The 20,892-nt window shown below is 42.4% G+C and overlaps 1 protein-coding gene across 3 annotated transcripts in view; it reads left to right on the top strand.

The window, feature by feature from the left end:
* Positions 1-880: 880 nt before the first annotated feature.
* Positions 881-20,892, top strand: part of lpar2b (lysophosphatidic acid receptor 2b) — a 36,795-nt gene continuing 16,783 nt past the window's right edge. For 2 of the 3 annotated variants that reach the window (XM_076287201.1, XM_076287183.1), the window contains exons 1-2: positions 881-1,098; positions 19,607-20,198. In XM_076287201.1, the coding sequence (XP_076143316.1) occupies positions 19,863-20,198 (336 nt within the window). In that variant the 5' untranslated portion in view covers positions 881-1,098; positions 19,607-19,862. Of the gene's footprint in view, positions 1,099-7,942; positions 8,004-19,606; positions 20,199-20,892 lie in introns of those variants that run through there. The other variant, XM_076287192.1, reaches the window with a different exon arrangement.

Below are 20,892 nucleotides of genomic sequence, written 5' to 3' on the forward strand. Positions count from 1 at the left end.
GTCGAATGTATATGGGTGTGTGTGTTTTACAGGCACCCACTGTTTGTGCAGTAGGCTTTCTCTCTCTCTCTCTCTCTCTCTCTCTCTGAGTGTGTGAGTGTGTGAGTGTGTGTGTGTGTGTGTGTGTGTGTGTGTGTGTAGAGGCAGCCGTGGCCTACTTGTTATGGCTTCGGGCTTAAAACTGAAGGGTTGCCAGTTTGATCCCCGACCAGTAAAAATGTGAGCACCGCACTCCCATGCCCATATCCACGGCTGAAGTGTCCTTGAGCAAGGCACCTTAACCCTCACTGCTCCCCGAGCACCTCTGTAGCAAGGCAGCTCACTGCTCTTGGTGTGTGCTTCACTTCACTGTGTGCTCTGTGTGTTTCACGGATGGGATAAATGCAGAGACCAAATTCCTCATTCAAAGTATACTTGGCCTATAAATCTGATTACATTACATTTACATGTGTGTGTGTGTGTGTGTGTGTCAGTGATAGAGAGAGACGCAACATGAGAGAATGAATTTGATTGTGATTTGTATCACACTGGTAGAAACAGTTAATTTTTTTTAATTTTCGAAAGTTTGAATCCCTGACTCTACCTAGAGAAAGATCAGTTTGGTCATAATGATTTAGTATTCACGCGGGGAAGGGATTTACAATGTGGATTGTTGACTGAATCATGGCGTACCTCTGTCTGTGACAGTTTCACGCAGATTTCCCATGCCTAAACTGTCATTAATGATCGATTGTAAAAAACCCATTGGAGGATTTTTTTTTCAGACACATCAGTCAAATTAAAATACTAGTATTTAGACCAATCATGTCGCCACAGAGGCTGGACCTCCGAGCCCAGGTTGGTGTATCGCATAACAAACCTTTCAATTACGCTGCGCGTTTCAGCGGTGCCGCACCCTCTCTTCAGGCGCTCGGGGATTAGCCAACCCAGGTGAAGGACAACACGACAGTCAGTCACTGAAAACTTCACAAAGGGACTTTGGTACTGCCAGTTTTGTCGGTGCCCAGGTGTGACCTTTTTTGTTTGATTAAAGGAACCGGGAGATTTTGGAAAGTGGATAAGTTATGCAGCCGTATGAAGAGAGGAAAGAACTCAAAGGTAAGGGCACAAGGATTTCTTTTCGTTAGTTTCACTAACGAAGGCTAATATTGCTCAACTTCCCTCGACCTGTGAATAGTAGATAGTCTGTGTGGCGTTGGCATACGAGTGAAAACGCCGTGAGAGCTTCCTTGAAATCTGCAAGTCGCTTGTTTCCTCCCTCAACTGATTTTACAAGTGACTCTGTCATTTGAAGTTTTAAACGCCGCAGACGTTTTGGGTAAAGTACCATTGTGTTGTTTGGGAAAGTAAGTTACTTGTTTCAAAGACCCTGAGTAGGCTACGGTACCAGGTCCTTTTCAGAATTGGCTTTGGCGGCTTGTTCAGTTTTCGCATGTGCGTGTACATTTCTGGCGTGCCACGGCACTCATAGGTGATAAGGAGGACTGTGTATTTGACCGTACAACGTCTACGTGTGTACGCAGAAAAGGAATCCCCGTGCTTTGCGTGTAGCCTAATAAACAACACAGACCGGTCTGGAGAGAGGAAAAGGTTTAAGTTCGTGTGTTTTACGCCTACTTCGAGACACTAACGTTACACGCAACGTCCATCGAATGTCTAGTATGACTGATAAAGGCACACGGAAACGTCTATAGTTTAGATATAAACTCATGGATGATAAATGTATAGGCCTATCCTTTTTCCATTAGTTAATGTTATTTCCATATAGCCTACATGCAAGTTATTTTACTGTTCGAGTAGTAGCCTACTATGTTATAGAAACCTGTCGAAAAAAGTTGTAGCCTAAACTGTGGAATTCCCAGGTCACGGAGGCGGCTGTTCCTTATCAACAAAATGTTTTGGCTTTGCGCTAGGGGCTGTTTTAGTTACCTTCAAAACATTACGTGGAAGTATTAGTCTAGGCCTACGTCTATTTTCAACTTTAACTGAAGACATATGCCGCACGTATAGGCTAGGCGTAGTCCTTAAAATATGTATGAACTGAGGTGAAATGGTCGCTCGACTGTCACAAGCAAGGACAGGCGCATTTCTTTGTTTCTTCGCGCCCCGTTGTTTGATACAGAAACAATGATGTTAGGCTTTCGATGGAATATATTTCCTAAACATACGGGATACAACCCCTTTATCATGTTTTGTCAAGGTTATGATATGTGCGCTCAGGTTTGTTCTCCAGAGGCTATAAACCTCAGTCCTCGGCGGTAGCAACTAAAAGGTAACTTATAGTGGGGATGTAATCGCCACAGAGATAACTTAGCGTAAAGTAATCCTAACCATGTGAAAAGGGAAGGGGGCGTCCAGCATAATATCATGGCCATATTCGCGTGCATTTGCGGGAAGTGTTTTGTGCATGCCTGCCGGTAAAACGTGCCTTTAAAGGCCTGGTCCACGCGCTGCTCTCCGTGACCTTCGCCCTCCTCCTGCCGCAAAGGTTAATTGGGTCATTCTCTCTTCTTCCGTAGTGGTGCCGCCTGTATCGCATCCACTGCAAACTCTAACCATGTGTTCTGCCCTGCAAAGCAAATGTGCGGTATCTACGAATATCTATGAAAACCCCTATATCTTCAGGAAATGTTTCAGTAGATCCGAATTTGATTGATTAATCGGAGGATGTGGCGTAAACAGGTGAATTTCACAAAAAATGCAGATACTGCACTTTGATACTGCACGGCACTTGTAACCGGAGCAGGGCCGTAGTCACCATAGACATGTCCCCCCCCAATATTCGGACATAGAAAAATAAAGAAAGAATAAAGCGCTATATAGGCCTACAGGAAACCAACACGAACTGTATCTGAAATGTAATCAAACGTAAATAACGCACAAATGAGTGACCTATGGTTCCAGAGTAGCCTACACCCTGAGTGGTTTGTCCTGGTGATTTTCCGTTTTTCGTTAATGGAGTGCGCTATCAAAAGCTTCCATTTACTGCACCCTACTGCGGTGAGGTAGGGCGGTTAACAATATCGCAAAAGCTACTGGTACAATTTTCACAAAACTTCTTGAAAAGGTGTAGCATATGCTAAGGCATCTGTGTCCAGGGGTTCATAATCCATCCATCCATCCATGCCATGCCTATGTCCGTCAAAAGTTTGGAATAACCTAATTGACTGACCTAACGACTTATTTGTGATTTTTAATAATATTTCTGCATGGTAGGAAATGTATTGAAATTCAGTTTGGGGGTCCCTCAGACCCCACCACAGATTTGGTCCCCCCCAATGTTGACATCATGACTACGGCCTTGACCGGAGGGTTGCCGGTTCGAACCCCAACCAGTGGGCATGACAGAAGTGCCCTTGAGCAAGGCACCTAACCCATCACTGCTCCCCAAGCTCCGCTGTTCTTGCAGGCAGCTCACTGCGCAGGGATTAGTGTGTGCTTCACCTCACTGTGTGTTTACTGTGTGCTGAGTGTGTTTCACTAATTCACGAATTGGGATAAATGCAGAGACCATTTCCCTCACGGGATCAAAAGAGTATATACTTACTTATACTTAGGCTTTGTAGGGCAGTGTTGTGTTTGTCTGATTTCATGCCTCTACATATAAGTTGAGATTGTTGTGCATACCAGTCCCTGCAACAGGGATGTATCAAGGACTCGTGAAGGAAACTGAGGAAACTCTATCCAGTGCTTGTGAAGGCCCCTGGAACACACCAGCCGTCACTGAAATTTGAGATTTTGGAAAATTTAGATTGATAATTTTTTTCCCCCCCACTGGAGGAGGGTGTTATTTGTGGACAGTGTTGATGTGCAAGAAATCTGACTTGTCTAATGACTGTGTGCAGAAGTTACAGTGTTGGCTGAAATTCCTGAGGAGTCTGTTTATATATGACACAGCAACAGCTAGCCAGCCGACCTGGGGCTGAGGGAAGTAGAGGCAGGCAGGGCCGTCATGGGTGGGTGTGTCTGCTGCCATAATGACAGGGTTGAACTGTAACTGGTGCTTACTGATTCAGTCCGGTTCGTCCAACCTTGCACGTGCACAGACACACACAGACTAACCTCACTCTAAACAATCTTAAATGCATGCATGTAAGCATTCAGTGAGCCTATTGACCTACTTCCTCAGCAGATTGTAGTGTGTGTGTGTGCACGTGCGTGCGTTGGTGCGTGCATGTGTGTGTGTGTGCATGTGTGGCTTCTCTCTGTGTGAAAGTCACGCTATCCCACAAACATTCGTACCCTGCTCGACTTCCTATATCTATGCAGACTCACGGCTCATTACCACTATGGGGTACAAATCCAGTGTCTGGAGAAAAGCCTTAGACTTTGTTTTGGTTTTGGTTTGTCTCCATCTCCACAGCTCTAACGGGGGGGGGTATTCTAAGTACGTTGTTTTGTGACAACTGGGTAAGTTAACTCTGAGTAAGTGGTAAACCTCTTAATATAAGAGCTGTAGGCTATGGCTTCATTCTCCTAAAAAAAACCCCAATGCCATAGGGCTCTTGTTGTAGGAGGGTTACCACTTACTTTGAGTTAACTTACCCAGGTTTGTCATTAAACCAAGTACATGGAATACCCCCTTGGGCTAATGCCTAAACCACGTACATGGAATACCCCCTTGGGCTAATGCCTAAACCACGTACATGGAATACCCCCTTGGGCTAATGCCTAAACCACGTACATGGAATACCCCCATGGGCTAATGCCCAAACCGCCTCAATGGAGCCTCTTCACAGCAGCCATTTTGACACGAAATATAATTAGGCAGGCTCAGGTGTTACTAATAACTTTAATTTAGGTTGTATCTGCGATTTCAGGCCCATAAAGGGCCCAAACATAAATGATCACATTCATATAATCTTTCCTAATGATCCGCTAGCTGCCTGTCCCATTAGCAGGCCGTCTCTGTAGGCAGCCTAGGCTCCGAGATCTGTACACAAAAACAATTGCTACCAACAAGTGTTGCCAACCACTCAAAGGCAAAATAAAGTGTTCCAACCAATAACCGACAAGATGCGTGTTTAGGAGAGTTTCAATTGCACAGGAGGGAGGAGGAGGGAGTAGCGAGCTGTTTTGTTTGAACATCAACAGAAGTGACGTTACCCTGCTATCGCTGATACAACCTTTAAGGTTGTGATTCTGCTACTCTTGAAAATGAACAGACTTCATTAATGTAATTAGTAACACCTGTGCTTGCCCCACTATTTTCATGTAAAAAGGGCCACTGTGAAAAAAGTCAATCAGTGCTCATCAAAGCCAGAGAAATAATTAAAAAAAAAACTGTCCTTCCTGAAGTGTTGGTTCGGGGTTGGCTATCTCTGTGGCTTTTGACTGGTGCTGAAGCTTGGTCTTTAGTGGAATAATGCCAACAGATCCAGAGATGTCTTATTTTATAGCTCAGTTTCCTCTACTATAAGATGTTCACACACACAAACATACAGTCACACAGACATGCAAGCTACACTGAGTTATGTACATGCCCACACACACACACACAAACAATGTCACTTCAGTTTCCTAAACATTGACCTACACTGCGTTCCAAATTATTATGCAAATTACATTTTTCTCAGATATTCCTAAATAGTTGATGTTAATGACAGAGTATCATTCAAATTTTATTGAACAAACATCCCAATGATAACAGTATTTTCAAGTTTCAAGACATTTTATAGATTGTAAAGAACTAAAAATGGTCATTTGTTGAATTTGCAGCATTAGGAGGTCATAAATTAAATCAAAAAGTTATTTCAATGAAAAACATCTTAACAGGCCAAGATGCATGTTAACATAGGACCCCTTCATTGATATTACCTTCACAATTCTTGCATCTATTGAACTTGTGAGTTCTTGGAGAGTTTCTGCTTCATATCTTTGCAGGATGTCAGAATAGCCTCCCAGAGCTGCTGCTTGGATGTGAACTGCCTCCCACTCTCATAGATCTTTTGCTTGATGATGCTCCATAGGTTCTCAATAGGGTTGAGGTCAGGGGAAGATGGGGGCCACACCATGAGTTTCTCTCCTTTTATGCCCATAGCAGCCAATGACCCAGAGGTATTCTTTGCAGCATGAGATGGTGCGTTGTCATGCATAAAGATGTTTTTGCTACGGAAGGCACGGTTCTTCTTTTTAAACCACGGAAGAAAGTGGTCAGTCAGAAACTCTACATACTTTGCCGAGGTCATTTTCACACCGTCAGGGACCCTAAAGGGGCCTACCAGCTCTCTCTTCATGATTCTGGCCCAAAACATGACTCCACCACCTCCTTGCTGACGTCTCAGCCTTGTTGGGACATGGTGGCCATTCACCAACCATCCATTACTCCATCCATCTGGACCATCTAGGGTTGCACGGCACTCATCTGTAAACAAAACTGTTTGAAAATTAGTGTTCATGTATTCCTGAGCCCGCTGCAACCGTTTCTGCTTGTGAGCATTGTTTAGGGGTGGTCGAATAGTAGGTTTATGCACACTTGCAAACTTCTTGAGGATCCTACACCTTGAGGTTCGCAGGACTCCAGAGGCACCAGCGGCTTCAAATACCTGTTTGCTGCTTTGCAATGGCATTTTAGCAGCTGCTCTCTTAATCCTATGAATTTGTTTGGCAGAAACCTTCCTTATTATGCCTTTGTCTGCACGAACCCAAAAAGAAAATTTTTTTCATAGTACGATGATCATGCATACATTTTTGGGAAATATCCAATATTTTCATACCATATTCAATATTTTCATACCTTATCCAAGTGCACAATTTCACGCTTTTCAGCAGCAGAGAAATCTTCCCCATATTGCTTGAAACCTGTGGCATGCTTAATAATGTGGAACATCCTTCTTAAGTTGTTTTCCTTTGATTTTCACCAGGCGACCTAATTATCAATGATCCAAAGAGCCCTGACACACAATACCATCCATGAGTTTAATTGAAAAAAAAATGTTTATGACCACTTAAATCCTATTTGCATAATAATTTGGAACACGGTGTATTTGTGTCGCACCATCACAGTCAACATTGACCACCACAAAAAGTTTTTTTTTTCTTGTCTCTTTGTTAGAACCCAACACACATACACACACACACACACACACACACACACACCTTTCACACTTTCAACACTTGCATGGACTAGACAAGCATGTACACAGCTGTCCAAGTTTCAGTGGACAGACAAACATAAAAGTCCTTAGCAAACCAATATTTTTGGTTACATATACTGGTTTGGGTAAGGACTTTTATGTTGAAAAATCTACATGTGGCAGGCATTTTGGATTTTTTCATTAGTGTTGCTAGCTTCACACTGCTGTGGTTTAGTGGTTCACCAAAAGCTTCATTTGCCCATCACTAGTGCTGCATAGCCTTACGGCTCCCACACACAGCTGCGTGCGGTGCAGTGCTGGAGACACATCCCGTCCACTTTACTTGGGCTTACGCCATCCGTTGCCGAACTGAATTGTGGGATCGTTGCGTCCCGGTGCTCCCGTCACATACACTGAAAAGTTCAACTTTTGCTGCACCGACGAACAACAACAGAAGGCACCAGTCAGTCAAACTATGGTTATACTTCAAGTCATTTGCAAAGCTACCGTCGGGAACACCCACTGGCATGCGTTGCGTTGACGGAATGTAACTGTGTGGGAGTGCCCCAGCTTTCAGTTATTGAAGCACAGATATAGAAACAGGGTTTCCTCTCAGCTTCTCAGAAATCAAATCTTTCAATCTGGCAGGAATGAAAAAAATATAAAAAGAACACTAATCACACCTCAAATCTTGGTCTGATTTGGAAAGGTTTTAATAGTGTAAATGACTGTGTCTGTGAAAATATGGTATATTATCCACATCCTTATATGCAGTTGATGTCGCTTGAGCCTCATGTGTCTATATCTTCTCTGAACTGAGGAAGTTGGATGAAGTTGGTTACAAGTTGCTCTTTTTTTCTTTCTTTCTTTAGCAAGCTCTGACGCGTTGAAGGCCTGAGAAGCACCCTGTGCTGTTGACTCTCACAAGTAGGTCAAAACATGTCAGGACTGGCACAGCGCCTTTTTATTTGTCAAGGTCTTCCATGCAGACGCATCCAAAAAAAAAAAAAAAAAACGCAGCACGTCGCTTTCGGTCTTGTTAAGCAGTCGAGTGCATACCGATCATGTTTCCTTGCTGTGTTTGTTGCAGTTATAAGTGCAAGGGCTGGTCGACTTTAAAAGGGGCGCACCAACTTTTGGGGGAAAATAAGGTTATATGTTGTCTGTCTACCCCAGGGTTGGATGAAAGGATACACACCCTTATCTTCTCTGTGTGTGCAATAACCCAGTCTGAGACTGTTAGCCTAGCTTAGCATAAGTGTGTGCAATAACCCAGTATGAGACTGTTAGCATATCTTAGCATAAGTGTGTGCAATAACCCAGTCTGAGACTGTTAGCCTAGCTTAGCATAAGTGTGTGCAATAACCCAGCCTGAGACTGTTAGCCTAGTTTAGCATAATCCAGTAGAAGTGGGTTAGACCAGTTACCCGTAAAGGGTCTACAGTTGAAAGAGCGCTGTGGGTTTTTCCAATCAAAAGAAGACTCCTACTGCCTCTGCACCTCACCCCCCCCCCCCTCCTTTTTTTTGTGAGTTTTCTTTGTAGCAGTAGGCTACCCTCTGGGTTCCCACGGATCCGTTTGTGAATCGGGTGGAGGAATTCAAGGCCCTGGAAAGTTTTTAAAAATAGACATAGATACAGGTCTCTGAAAGTGCTTGAATTTATTTTGTGCAAGAAGATTTTTGAAAAACATTTTCCATACGATTCCTTCTGCTGTTTCTCCATTATTTCGCCACCACTTTCGTATGCATTTCTTGCCTGATTTATGTTGGTTACGTGGCACTAAGTGTTTCCCTAGTTGGTGTAGGCATCACTTGGTCTATGTTGACATGACGTTCATGCACAAAGCTACAACGGTACCTCAGCGTTTGTTTCACACGCATCATGACACATTAAAAAAAATTGGCTAACGTAGATACGTCAGTAATGTGATGCCTGGAAAGTCAAGATATTTGCCTCGCTGAAGAATATTTCAAAGAATGGTTAAAATATTATTCATATAACTTAAAACATCTGGTTACCTCAGCCTAAATCCATGCATTAGTTAATTTCAGATCATTTTAGAACACAATTTACAGCTGCTTTAAGCAATGCTGTTGATGTTCAAACAAAACAGAGTTGGCTCACCCCTCCCTCCCGTGCAACTGTAACTCTGAACGTGCATCTAGGTGAATGGCTGGAAAAGTTTGTGTCATGGTTAGGGTTGCCAACCGTTCCGTAAAATACGGAATTGTCCCGTATTTGAAAGGAAAAAGATGTGTTCGGCATTGAACTGATACGGAACGCGTTTTGTTCCGTATTATTGAGAATCAACTTCAAATTTGCTTTGTGTGCAAATCCATGACAAATCACCGGAATGCCGCTCAGCCCATCAAAATTGAGCTGAGCCTATTATAAGGCATAAAAACATTTTTTCTTGGGTTCCGGTTTCCGACCGACCCTGTCAATTTATGTGCGACCCAAATTTATTTTATGAGCTTGGGGAAGAAATAACACTAAATATATTAAATAAATCCACAAATAAAATGCGAACTATAATTACATTAATTACCCCTTGCGTTATGTATAGGGATGAGCGTATTCTCTCTTTTACAAAGTAGCCTATGCACAGCTGTTCACGAAGACGATTGTTTTCGTCACTTACCAAGGCACTCGCAATTTTGTCCAAACACCGCAACTTTTTCGCAAATTTGACCAATCATCGTAGTTTCACCGTGAAATTTCCCCTACCACAACAGTCCCTCGCGCAGAATATTGAGCCAGATGGCACACTTACTTCTGCACCTTTTGCATATGACACCAAAGACTGCCCTAACGTGTTCGTTCCTCTACAGTTTTGATGACAATAAATAGAAGGCTAACGTTAATGATCTGCTTACTCAACCTGGTGTTGCTAACCTACCTAGGCTATGAAAGTAAGTTAATTAAGGCCTACTTGGTTTACTGATTTTTGAGTAGGCTATGCAACCCATTGGCAAACGTTTACCTGGATATGTCCTTTTAGCTTATGTCATGTTTGCTAGCTTGTGGGCTTAGTTTGAGTAGTGCTACCAAAATCATAGAAATTAATAAAATTGCAAGACATTTACCTCTTCTATGATCCAATAATGATTTCATTCGAGTTGTTTTTTTTTAACATTTATTTTAACTAATGACATAGAAGACATTCCCAATTGCATCCACATATCGTAATGCACTATGGAAAAAGTGATTTACGCTCGTAGCCGAACACAGTGAGATGCAAGCCTTCCAATCCACTCAGAAATGTACTTAGGCTACTCTCACGTCCTTAAAGGGGCAGGCAGTCAATTAGACGCAGTGTTTCCTCTATGTTGATTTGGTAGTGGCGGCCCGCCACGGTTTAATTTCTTCCCCCACTATATCAGAAATGGGACAGACGCATAATAGTCGCAGTTGCCTTTTAAATGATCCTGCCGACATTATGCACCCCCGTTGGCAGCCGCTAACATTGCAATTTAACAACAAGCAGAACTATTCAGAGGTTTGGGGCTGTCCAGTTTACCTCCACATAGTGTGTGGATGTGCTTATTGTCCAAACGTTTGCTTTCTTCTGAGTCACTATTAAACAACACCTCCACCAAAAACGTCACTGTGGTGGGTCCGTTTTAATAAGACAACGTTCAACTTGTCAGTTCTGACAGCTCACGTCCTGATATCAAACATCTGGAAACATTAAAACGATAAGTGAGTCACTAATATAATACTAATATAATAAATAGTCTATAGATGTAGTAATAGATGTAATGATGTTAAAATAAATAGTTGTATTGTATGACAGGGAAAAGTTTATTTTTTAATAATTTGGGCTACACAGACGCACAAAGGCCGCACGACCTAAACGTTTGTTACCCTTGTTGCTAAATGTGAAAATTAGCAAAAAGAAGTGCAACCATTTTTTTTTTCTAACGAATTAGGCTACAGAATGCTTAGCCTAAGCCAGGGGAGGGCAAACTGCGGCCCGCCGAGCATTTTCATCCGGCCCGCCAAGCATTTCATTTGGTTATCAGGCTGCTCGCTATTTTTTTCCTGCGATAGAGACGACGTTGGTTAGCCTTACTGCAAACGGCTTTTCACTCTCCTTAGAGAACGTTTGCAATGTCAATGTCAAAACATCATGTTAAATCGAGATAACATCATGTTAAACTAAGTTAACTCCTTTGCAGCAGATCTAACGTGAACATTATGTGATCCATTTAATTGGGAACGCGTCTGCACTCACGAGAGGGAGAGAGAGCCGCAGGTTCCAGCTGGCTTGTCATTGTTGATAATTGATATATCCTTCTTATAAGATACTTTTAAAAGGAAACCATGAAGGCAAACCATTTAAAAACTGTGAGAGGGCCCAGCCGTAGGTACAGCACTAGCTATAGCGGAGCAGGCAGAAGATCATTGAGAAATACACGTGAATTAAAGCGACAGTGCACAATTTATACATTTGTTAAACAGCATAAAATTAGCAGTATTTTTAAGCAATTCATATAAATAGAAATAGAAATACTTTTCGTACTAAATTATAGGCTATAATTTTTTTTTTTTTATGTATGTGTCGTGGGGGGGGGGTTGTTGTGGGGCCTGCCCCCACTGCTTAAAAAAATCCTAGAGGAAACACTGAGACGTACACCACCAATGTAATGACATTAAACAGAAGTGTAGTCAAATAGTTTAAATCAATATGAAACTACTAGCTACTTACTTGGCTATTAGTAATTATGCAGGCCACAGACTATGAATTATTAAAAAGATATGAACTTAATATGAATTACTAAATATATGAATGTATTGAAACATATGACATGATGCCATCTCTTTTTGGACAGTTCTACTATAATGCTTTGTGAATGACCTCAGTCAAAGCATTTTCACAAATAAAGTAGGCCTACTTTGATTTTCTGTAATCCTTACTGTTTACCTTTGATTATCCTTTTTAATAAGCATCAAGACTCCCCTACTTTAACATTTAGTCTGTCTCATTCTTCACCCCGTCTGACAGTTCAGCTTACAATAAATGTCACACCTTTCCATACCTATTAATAAATGCAGTAGTCCTGAGACTTATAAAACGTATAGAAATATATAAATGTGTTACTGAAACAAGGAAAAAATACCACAAATGTAGTATATTCATAGCGATTCGTAGTGTATTCATAGTATTGTAGCATTCATTTGACAGAATTTAGTAAACGGGCCCACAATTTTGTAAAATATTGCACAATTTAGTAAAACATACACACACACACACACACACACGCATAGCTTATATCAATACCCCCCCCCCCCCCCCCACAGTAACTGACTGGATGCCAGTGTACTGAAGTCTATAGCCAAATTATTAAATATTTAACTAGTAATTACATTATTATATTATTCATAATTAAATTATTATTATTATTATAATCATTATTATTATAATCACATTATACACAAAATGACTATAAACAGAGTTATTCACATGTTGTTTTTAAATGATTATAAACTGAGCTATTCACATGTTGATTTTAAATGACCATAAACAGAGCTATTCCTGTGTTGAAAGGACTATAAAGTGAGCTATTCCCTTGTTGATCTTCATGTTCCTATGGCTACCCCACGTGCCATTTTAGTCCTATAGACATTACCAAAAAATGCAATCATGCCTTGTTTTATTCGTAATATCTTCATGTGCATTTGTTGCCAAGATCTCAAATATTGGATCAACACTAAAGTATTGTACTGTGGAAAGGGACCTGATGAAACTCATAAATAGGCTGTTTTTGTGTAAACTAAAGCCAAAACATGGCACACCATTGTAGATGTAGTTTTAACTAACATTACTCTTAGCATTAACCATGTTCTGGTGACTAACTGTCACATTACTGTTGCACCCGCGAGGGAGAGAGAGAGAGCGAGACACTGTTCCGGTTGCACTAGTGTCCACTCTGGGAATTGTCTCATTGCCAAGGCCACAGTGGCACACACTCCCGTGTGGAATCACACTCAGGTGACGTCACAATGCTCGCGCTGAGGACCCACCTCCAGGCCGAACCCGATTGGCTGCTGAACGTACCCACCAATGGAGTGTAATGCCTCGTGGGCAGGTCGCTGTGGCATTGAACTGACCTGATTACTGACCAGGTCCAGGTGATTGGTCAGGAATGTTTTAATGCCTAACTGTGGTTATGACGTAAAGGTGTGGTGCTTGACTTACCTGAGGGCATTCCCAAGATCAGAAAATAGTCAGTCACATATAGGCTATGCTCTGGAGAGAAACGACGGGGACTTGGAATAAAAATTATGTGAAATAAAGAATTAAAAGTAGACTAGAACATTTGAAAATAAATTTGGCCCACTGTAATTTCAGTCAGTCTATCAACATTAACTTAACCTCTATAGGTAGGCATTGCACAAGTCCAAATTTGGAGTGGGGACTGTAAGAGATGCTAGGGATTGTGGTTGTTTTGTATTATGGAGCTAATTGCTGTTTATGAACACAGCAATGGGTTATGCTTGTTGTTCTGAAGCGCTAAATGCTGTTTTTAAACAAACCAGGGAGGAGACATAATGTCCTTGCTGATTGCAAACATATTACAGACATCATGTTTTCAGCAGAGTCAACACAACTGTCACCTAATCTGTTAATGTTGCCTGATTGTTGGCACAGGTCTCGCTGCACAGGACGATGTGTAGGGTTGGTTACCTTGGGTACCGATATCGATGCTGGAATCGGTGCCTGATGTTCAGTACCGGTACCCAACAGTACTTTTTTTCCGGTATTTTACTCTGAATCAGTAGTGGGTTGTTGGTGACTGAATCGGTAGTGGGTGGTTGGTGACTGGATCGGTAGTGGGTTGTTGGTGACTGAATCGGTAGTGGGTTGTTGGTGACTAGAATCGGTAGTGGGTGGTTGGTGACCTGGATCGGTAGTGGGTGACTGTTGACTAAAGGGATGATGGTGCAGCTGTTCTGTTCTGTTCTGTGTTCTGGCTTGTTTTCACCTGGTGTCATTCAAATGCAGGGTTACAATAATGTCATGACAAAAAAAAGACTAATATCAGCCAGCACTGTCAAACTAAAGCACCACTGCTAACACACATTTCCATTTATTTATCTGGGGGCGCGTTTACCAAAACCATAGTTGCTAACCTGTTAGCAACTTAGTTGGTTGGCAGTGGGAAATTGCAATTGCAATTAACTTAGTTAGCAACTATGATTTTGGGATATGCACCCTTGGTGGTTAGCTCTCTACCTCTCGAACAGCTGAAGCTCAGACAGCGCGCTGAATAAGGCGACTGGGCTGATCACGTCAAAGAAGCCAACCACAGTCTCCACACGTGTCTCTCTGCTCACACATACAACAAAACTCCGCATCAGGCCCTGTCGCCTAAACTATAACACGTGAATATTAAAACACAAACATGTTTATTCATTATTTAATGTGTCATTCCACAGCAATCCACCATAGTTATTTCTGACCAAGCAAATGGGGAAATGGTTCAAGATAATTATCTCAGCAGCACAGGAAAAAACATTATCATGTAAACAACATGAAGCACACACCTTTTTATCATAATTACCAAACTTGCCTAGCTGTACTGTTTGTTTGTTTGCTTGTTTGCTTGTTTGTTTGTTTGCTTGCTTGCTTGCATGTATTTATTTATTTGTTTTGAAACAGTGCCAAGAAGGTGAAATGGACAAAAAAGGACAAAATGTACATCTGCAGTGGTTTTTCAATTGAATCGGTATATTCTGTAGTACCGATGTAATTTGGTCACTGCCATTAAAAGTACCAGTTTGGTATCCGATCCTAACTGTGTGTGTGTTTTGGATAGTTCAGTCTTAGTTGGGTTTTCTGGAGTGGTGTATAATTAGGTTGCAGGTGATCATATAGGCCTAAGCTTTATCTCTTGGTAGTTTCTGTGTGTGTGTGTTTTTCCATGTCCTCAGCGTGTTCGTCTCTTTTCAGGTAAAAATGTGATTCTGTCTGCGTGTATGTGTACCTTTCTTGTTGTTTGCAAGTTTGAGCACATCTGTGTGTGTGTGTGTGTGTGTGACGAGTACATGGCATCCTCGTCAGCTTGGCCTGCTCATCTGCACCTCTATTTGATTATTTGATTGTTAGGACACCTGGTGTCTAGGGTGTCTTTAAAAGGCATCCTGATTCATTGTGGGTTAGAGAGCGGGCGTAGGGTTCTTGGTGGCAGCAGCAGACCGGACTCTGGGTTTTGGCATTTCTTTTTTTTAATTTATTTAGCACCACTACATTTACTACCACTGACTCTACTGACGTATTCAGGGTTTTTCTAATTATTTTGGGTTGGTTATGTTAAACGCTCTCAATAAATTGTTGTTAATCTTCTCTGCGGTCTGTCGTGTACCCTTGCTTTTGTCTCGTCCTCGAGCCAGGACGTTACAGTGTGTGTTTGTGTGTGCTTGTGTGCAGGTTTTACACATGCTACTTGGCCAAGAACAGAAAGAACAGAAGAATGTAAGAACAGTGGAAAGAACAGTGTAGTATAGTAGGTGCATTTGGCAACACTGACCACAATGCACACACAAACCACTTCCGTGACAACACTGGCCTCCATACCGCCAGAGTTCTGTGTGGTAAAAGCTTCTCTATGCACTCTTTAGGCAAGCATCTCTATACAGTCATTGGTCTGCACTTGCTCACAACACAGGCAGCTTTGTTGATAGGTGAGTGAATGCTTATTTTGTCTGCTATCGGTTTGATGTCTGAACAAAGAATACTGCCAAGCTAGCATGTGTTGTTTAACATGACTTGGCCTACCATCCAAACATCCCAGATGATGTCTTCCAGATGAAAACTGTCTGAAAATTGGGTACCTCACTCTAAATGGGCTTGATTTGCTGTAAAATACATACACTGACCACAACCTTTTAAGGTCAGTCCAGTTTAGTCCACAAATGAGCCTCCAGTTCTGTCAAGTCATATGTTTCAGAAGATGGTTTCATATATCAGAATCCATTTTAGACATCACATTCATCAACATGAGGAAAGATTTTCAGTGTGGAAGCTTATATCGTTATAGTTGCCGTTATCTTTATGGTTATCGGCCCTTAAGAGAATTCCGCACACAATGTGGTTGGCGCCTCAACATTGACATCTTGCACTCACCGTGGCCACTGTGCTGAGCTGAGCAGTCATTAGCCCCATTTGCCTCATGTAAACACGTCAACCGATCAGATTCAGTCTGATCTGATTCAATTTTAAATCGGATTGAAATAAAAACGTCCATGTAAACGTGGCTACTGTTCAGTTGTTGTTCAGTCACTGTGATGTCTTAATGAATTACTCGTTTTAGGAATGCTGATAACCAACCACGGGTCAATTTGGGACATTTCTTGGTTTTATTTTGTTTCATTCTTTGGCATACTTTGAAAGCCTCTCTGCTTTTTGGATATTTGCGTTTTAGTTTCCCAACAGAGTCTCTCTATATGATACCATATCACATTGTTTGATAATGCTAAGGCACGCCTGTTGATTGGCCATTGTGGGAAATGTCCTAGGCCTACCTATAGCATAAGGAACTGAACACTTCTCTGTATCAGAAAATGGTGTTGAGACGTGGTGCTATCTTTCGTGAAATAATGTTAGTGTGTGTGTTTCTTGGTTACAAGGAAAAAAAGGAGAAATGTGTAGGCCGATTTACTGAGCACAGTTTCAGTTCTTCTAAATGATGATGATGGTGTGTGTCTGTCTGTGTGGGCAGGCGTACATATCAAAGTGTGTCTAAAAGACAGGCTTTATCAGTGTGTGCGCTTATTCTCGGAAGAACTTCACCACAGAATTACAGTGTAGATCTGTTAATCGGTTACATCGATCATAGAGGTGTGTGCTCTTATTAGAGCAGTTTGATGTGTTTTGCAGCTTGTTGAATGCGTGAGAACTTGATTTGTAAACCTGGTTTGATGTGTGGTAACATGAGGTCTTAGAGGTCATAATTTTAGACTTCAAAAAATAGAGACCATCACTGGTCTAATATTAGGAATTGTTTATTGGGAGCGAACACGTTTCACAGTAAGCTTCTTCAAGTTAGCAGTACATAGGGATTTTATCTTGTCATAATTTTAGACTTTGACTCACTCTCACACACAGGCGCACAGACAGACTCTCTAGACTCCTTCACATTTTTCTGTGCTTGTGGGAAGCTCAGCTATGTACTCTTCATTCACTATCTGGTCTCTTGTCTCTGTTTTGGGCCTTCTGTATTTCCCCTGATGCTTTATCGCTTGCTCTCGCTCTCTCTCTCACTCTCTCTCACTCTCGCGCTCTCTCACACTCTCGCTCTCTCTCTCTCTCTCTCGTGCGCTCTCTCTCTCTCTCTCGTGCGCTCTCTCTCTCTCTCTCGTGCGCTCTCTCTCTCTCTCGTGCGCTCTCTCTCTCTCTCGTGCGCTCTCTCTCTCTCTCGTGCGCTCTCTCTCTCTCGTGCGCTCTCTCTCTCTCGTGGGCTCTCGCTCTCTCTCCCTTCTCTGATTTCCACCTCTCCAAAGTACACATCTATCCTCAACCCCTCCCCCCGCCCCTGAATCCCCTTGGTGTGTGTGTGTGTGTGTGTGTGTGTGTGTGTGTGTGTGTGTGTGTGTGTGTGTGTGTGTGTGTGTGTGTGTGTGTGTGTGTGTGTGTGTGTGTGTGTGTGTGTGTGTGTGTGTGTGTGTGTGTGTGTGTGTGTGTGTGTGTGTGTGTGTGTGTGTGTGTGTGTGTGTGTGTGTGTGTGTGTGTGTGTGTGTGTGTGTGTGTGTGTGTGTTGCATTGAGTTTGGCTTTCTCTGCAGTTCTACGCTTTTGTGATTGTGAAAGAGCTGGGCGTAGGTATTCCTCATCTCTCCTCTCTCCTTACAAACACTGCTGATGGACGGAGCAAGATCTGTCCTGTGTGTGTTCGCGCGCACTGATGTGTTTCTTTTGTGTACACGTGTGTGTGGGTGTGTGTGTGCTGTTATGGTAAGGTTTTGTGTTGAGCAGAGCATGAGTGGTTTTTTTACAAATCCTATGACCGAGACCAAATGTAGTGGATTCCGAGACGAGACCAAGACCATGTAAAAGTGGTCTCGAGAACAAGACCAGTCTCAAGTACTACAACACTAGTGTGTGTGGTAGGCAGTCTTGTTGTGTGGCATAGGCGATGCTTTATGTACCCTTGAATGTCAAAGCTGTATGATCTCTGAGACTATTTGAATCCTTTCTGTAAAGAAATTTGATTGGCGGTTTCAAATTAAGAAATCAAATTTGTTGAATTGTCTCATACTGACCAGTGTGCACTAAGCAGTATGCATTGACCAGGGTGCACTGACCAGGGTGGTGTTTTGAACACGGCACCAGTCTCTGATTCGTATCTGTTTGTTTATAACAGTGTCTGCTTTGTTTACTCTGCACAGTCATTGTTGATCACAGGCTCGTTCTTCCCTTGCTGTTTGTTTGCGTAAACGGCATGAGTCTGGCATCCAGGTGCAGGGTTTCGTGATTCTAATGGAGATGGTGTTTGTGGGTCTCATGCCATTGACAAACCAGTGAAGGGCTCAGTGAAGGTTGTTGGGTTGGATTGGATTATCAGTTTAGTGCCTGGGTTTTATGAGGTCAGGAGGGTGGACTATGCTTACACACACACAAACACACACATACACACAGACAGAGCCGTTGGTATGCGAAAGAGGAGAAAACTGTTTTCATGATAAGGGCATTGGAACAGGCACGGTCACACAGTTTTCATCTCATCCGTTCAACCATGTTTGAATAAAGCAGAAAGACACAGAAAGAGCTGTTGGAGTCTAATGTAGTTTAACACCATCTAGGTCATAATGTGTCTGCATAATGTGTGCTGTCATGAAATAAATAATCCTAAATACAGTATTTTTTATCTTTTTATATCAGTAGTTTATATATGAATATAGTTCATTGTCTTTATCGTTATCATTATTATTGGCTACATAGCCCAATATGCAGCTCCCCCCTGGTCAGACAGCTTAAAGTGTAATTCCAGCAAAAATTCACCCAAGGGGGTTTTTCTTCATTAAAACGCATCAAATAAGCCGTGGACACGGTCATTTTTGTTGATCAACCACTACAGAGCTTGGCCTGGTATATGCTATATGCCCCAAATTGCAAACAGTGGCGTAACTATGGGCAGTAAGCTAAACGCTTCCCAAATAGCATTTTTTTTTTTAATATTGTTCAAAACGGCACCAAACCTCATTAGTAGCTTGCTTAGAGTCTCTACACATAAAATGAAACCCCAACAACCTAGTTAGCGAACGCAGTGTTTATTACAGTTTTTATTATAGAAGACTGTTAAGAGCACTTACCGCACTTACCTTTGTGTCAATTTTCACTGGAATTACACTTTAACTAACATATTTCCTGCGGGAAACGGACTGCAGCTTATTTAACTAAAATTGACGAAAATCAATCGTAGACTTAAAATCGTGAATTGAATCGAGAGTTGAGTGTATCGTTACATCCGTATTGTTTCAACCAACATGTTTTTTAATTCTTGTTTTCTTTTTTGTATTGTAACAGGAATCCACATGAAGATCACATCCTCCTTCCAAATGCTTTAGATTGGACTATCTCCCTGTCTAACAAACCTCAATGTCTCCGCCTACTCCCCATAAATCAGCTCCTTTATAACTTCACCAACTGACCCAAACAGTTTCCTCCCCTTGACCAATCAGGTTTTTGCCCCCAACCCTTAAACCCTGCCCCTTTCTGAATTCCATCCCCTTCCTGCTCATTGGCCAAAACAGTCAACAGAAACAACAGCAGCAAGAAAACCATGGATACAGAAGACGATGACCAGCCCGGCTGCTACTACAACAAGTCGGTGGAGTTCTTCTACAACAAAAGTGGCAAGAACATCAGCTCGTTCTGGCGCAAGCGAGACTATGTGGTTGTCACGCTGGGCATGGGCGTGTGCATCATAGTCATCCTCGCCAACATCCTGGTCATGACTGCCATCTTCATCAACCGCCGGTTCCACTTCCCCATCTACTACCTGCTGGGGAACCTGGCCGCCGCTGACCTGTTTGCCGGAACCTCCTACCTCTTCCTCATGTTCCACACCGGGCCCTGGACCATCCACCTCACCAAACAAAGGTGGTTCATAAGACAGGTGAGAAGGGACTAACTATCTATGCTTTACATTAATTTACATGGGGGGCAATCGTGGCCTACTGGTTAGGGCTTCGGACTTGTAACCGGAGGGTTGCCGGTTCGACCCCTGACCAGAAGGCACGGCTGAAGTGCCCTTGAGTAAGGCACCTAACCCCTCACTGCTCCCCGAGCGCCGCTGTTGTTGCAGGCAGCTCACTGCGCCGGGATTAGTGTGTGCTTCACCTCACTGTGTGCCGCACTAATTCACGGATTGGGATAAATGCAGAGACCAAATTTCCCTCACGGGATCAAAAGAGTATTCTCATCATCCAGAACTCTGTGAACAGGAAACGATGTGTTGCAAAGTTACTCTAAATAGTGAACATTATTCTTACCAGCGTTGCGGTCCCTTCCAACTCTGTTGGGGCAGCCAATCTGAAATGTGTCCCGGTGACGTCACAAAGGACCCAGGTGCCTCCCATAAAAAAGTATTAAAAAAAATATTTAACATTTAAAAAAATATTTTTGGATTGTGTAGGGGGTATGTGAATGCTGTGTTGCCCTTCTAGAGGGTTAACCTTCTAGTTGTATTTGATAAGGATGAGGCTGAGAGTATAGCATGGCATCGCTAGTTTCCTTGCCATCTGTTTGTGTGATAACAAAGCTAACTTCCAACACGGGTATAACCAGCACATGCAAATACTCATCAGTCT

The sequence above is a fragment of the Alosa pseudoharengus genome, unplaced genomic scaffold (assembly GCF_046254945.1).
Source record: "Alosa pseudoharengus isolate Yale_2024_CS ecotype anadromous, Long Island Sound unplaced genomic scaffold, YU_APseudo_1.1 YU_APseudo_1.1_scf_1, whole genome shotgun sequence".
Taxonomy (NCBI): domain Eukaryota; kingdom Metazoa; phylum Chordata; class Actinopteri; order Clupeiformes; family Clupeidae; genus Alosa; species Alosa pseudoharengus.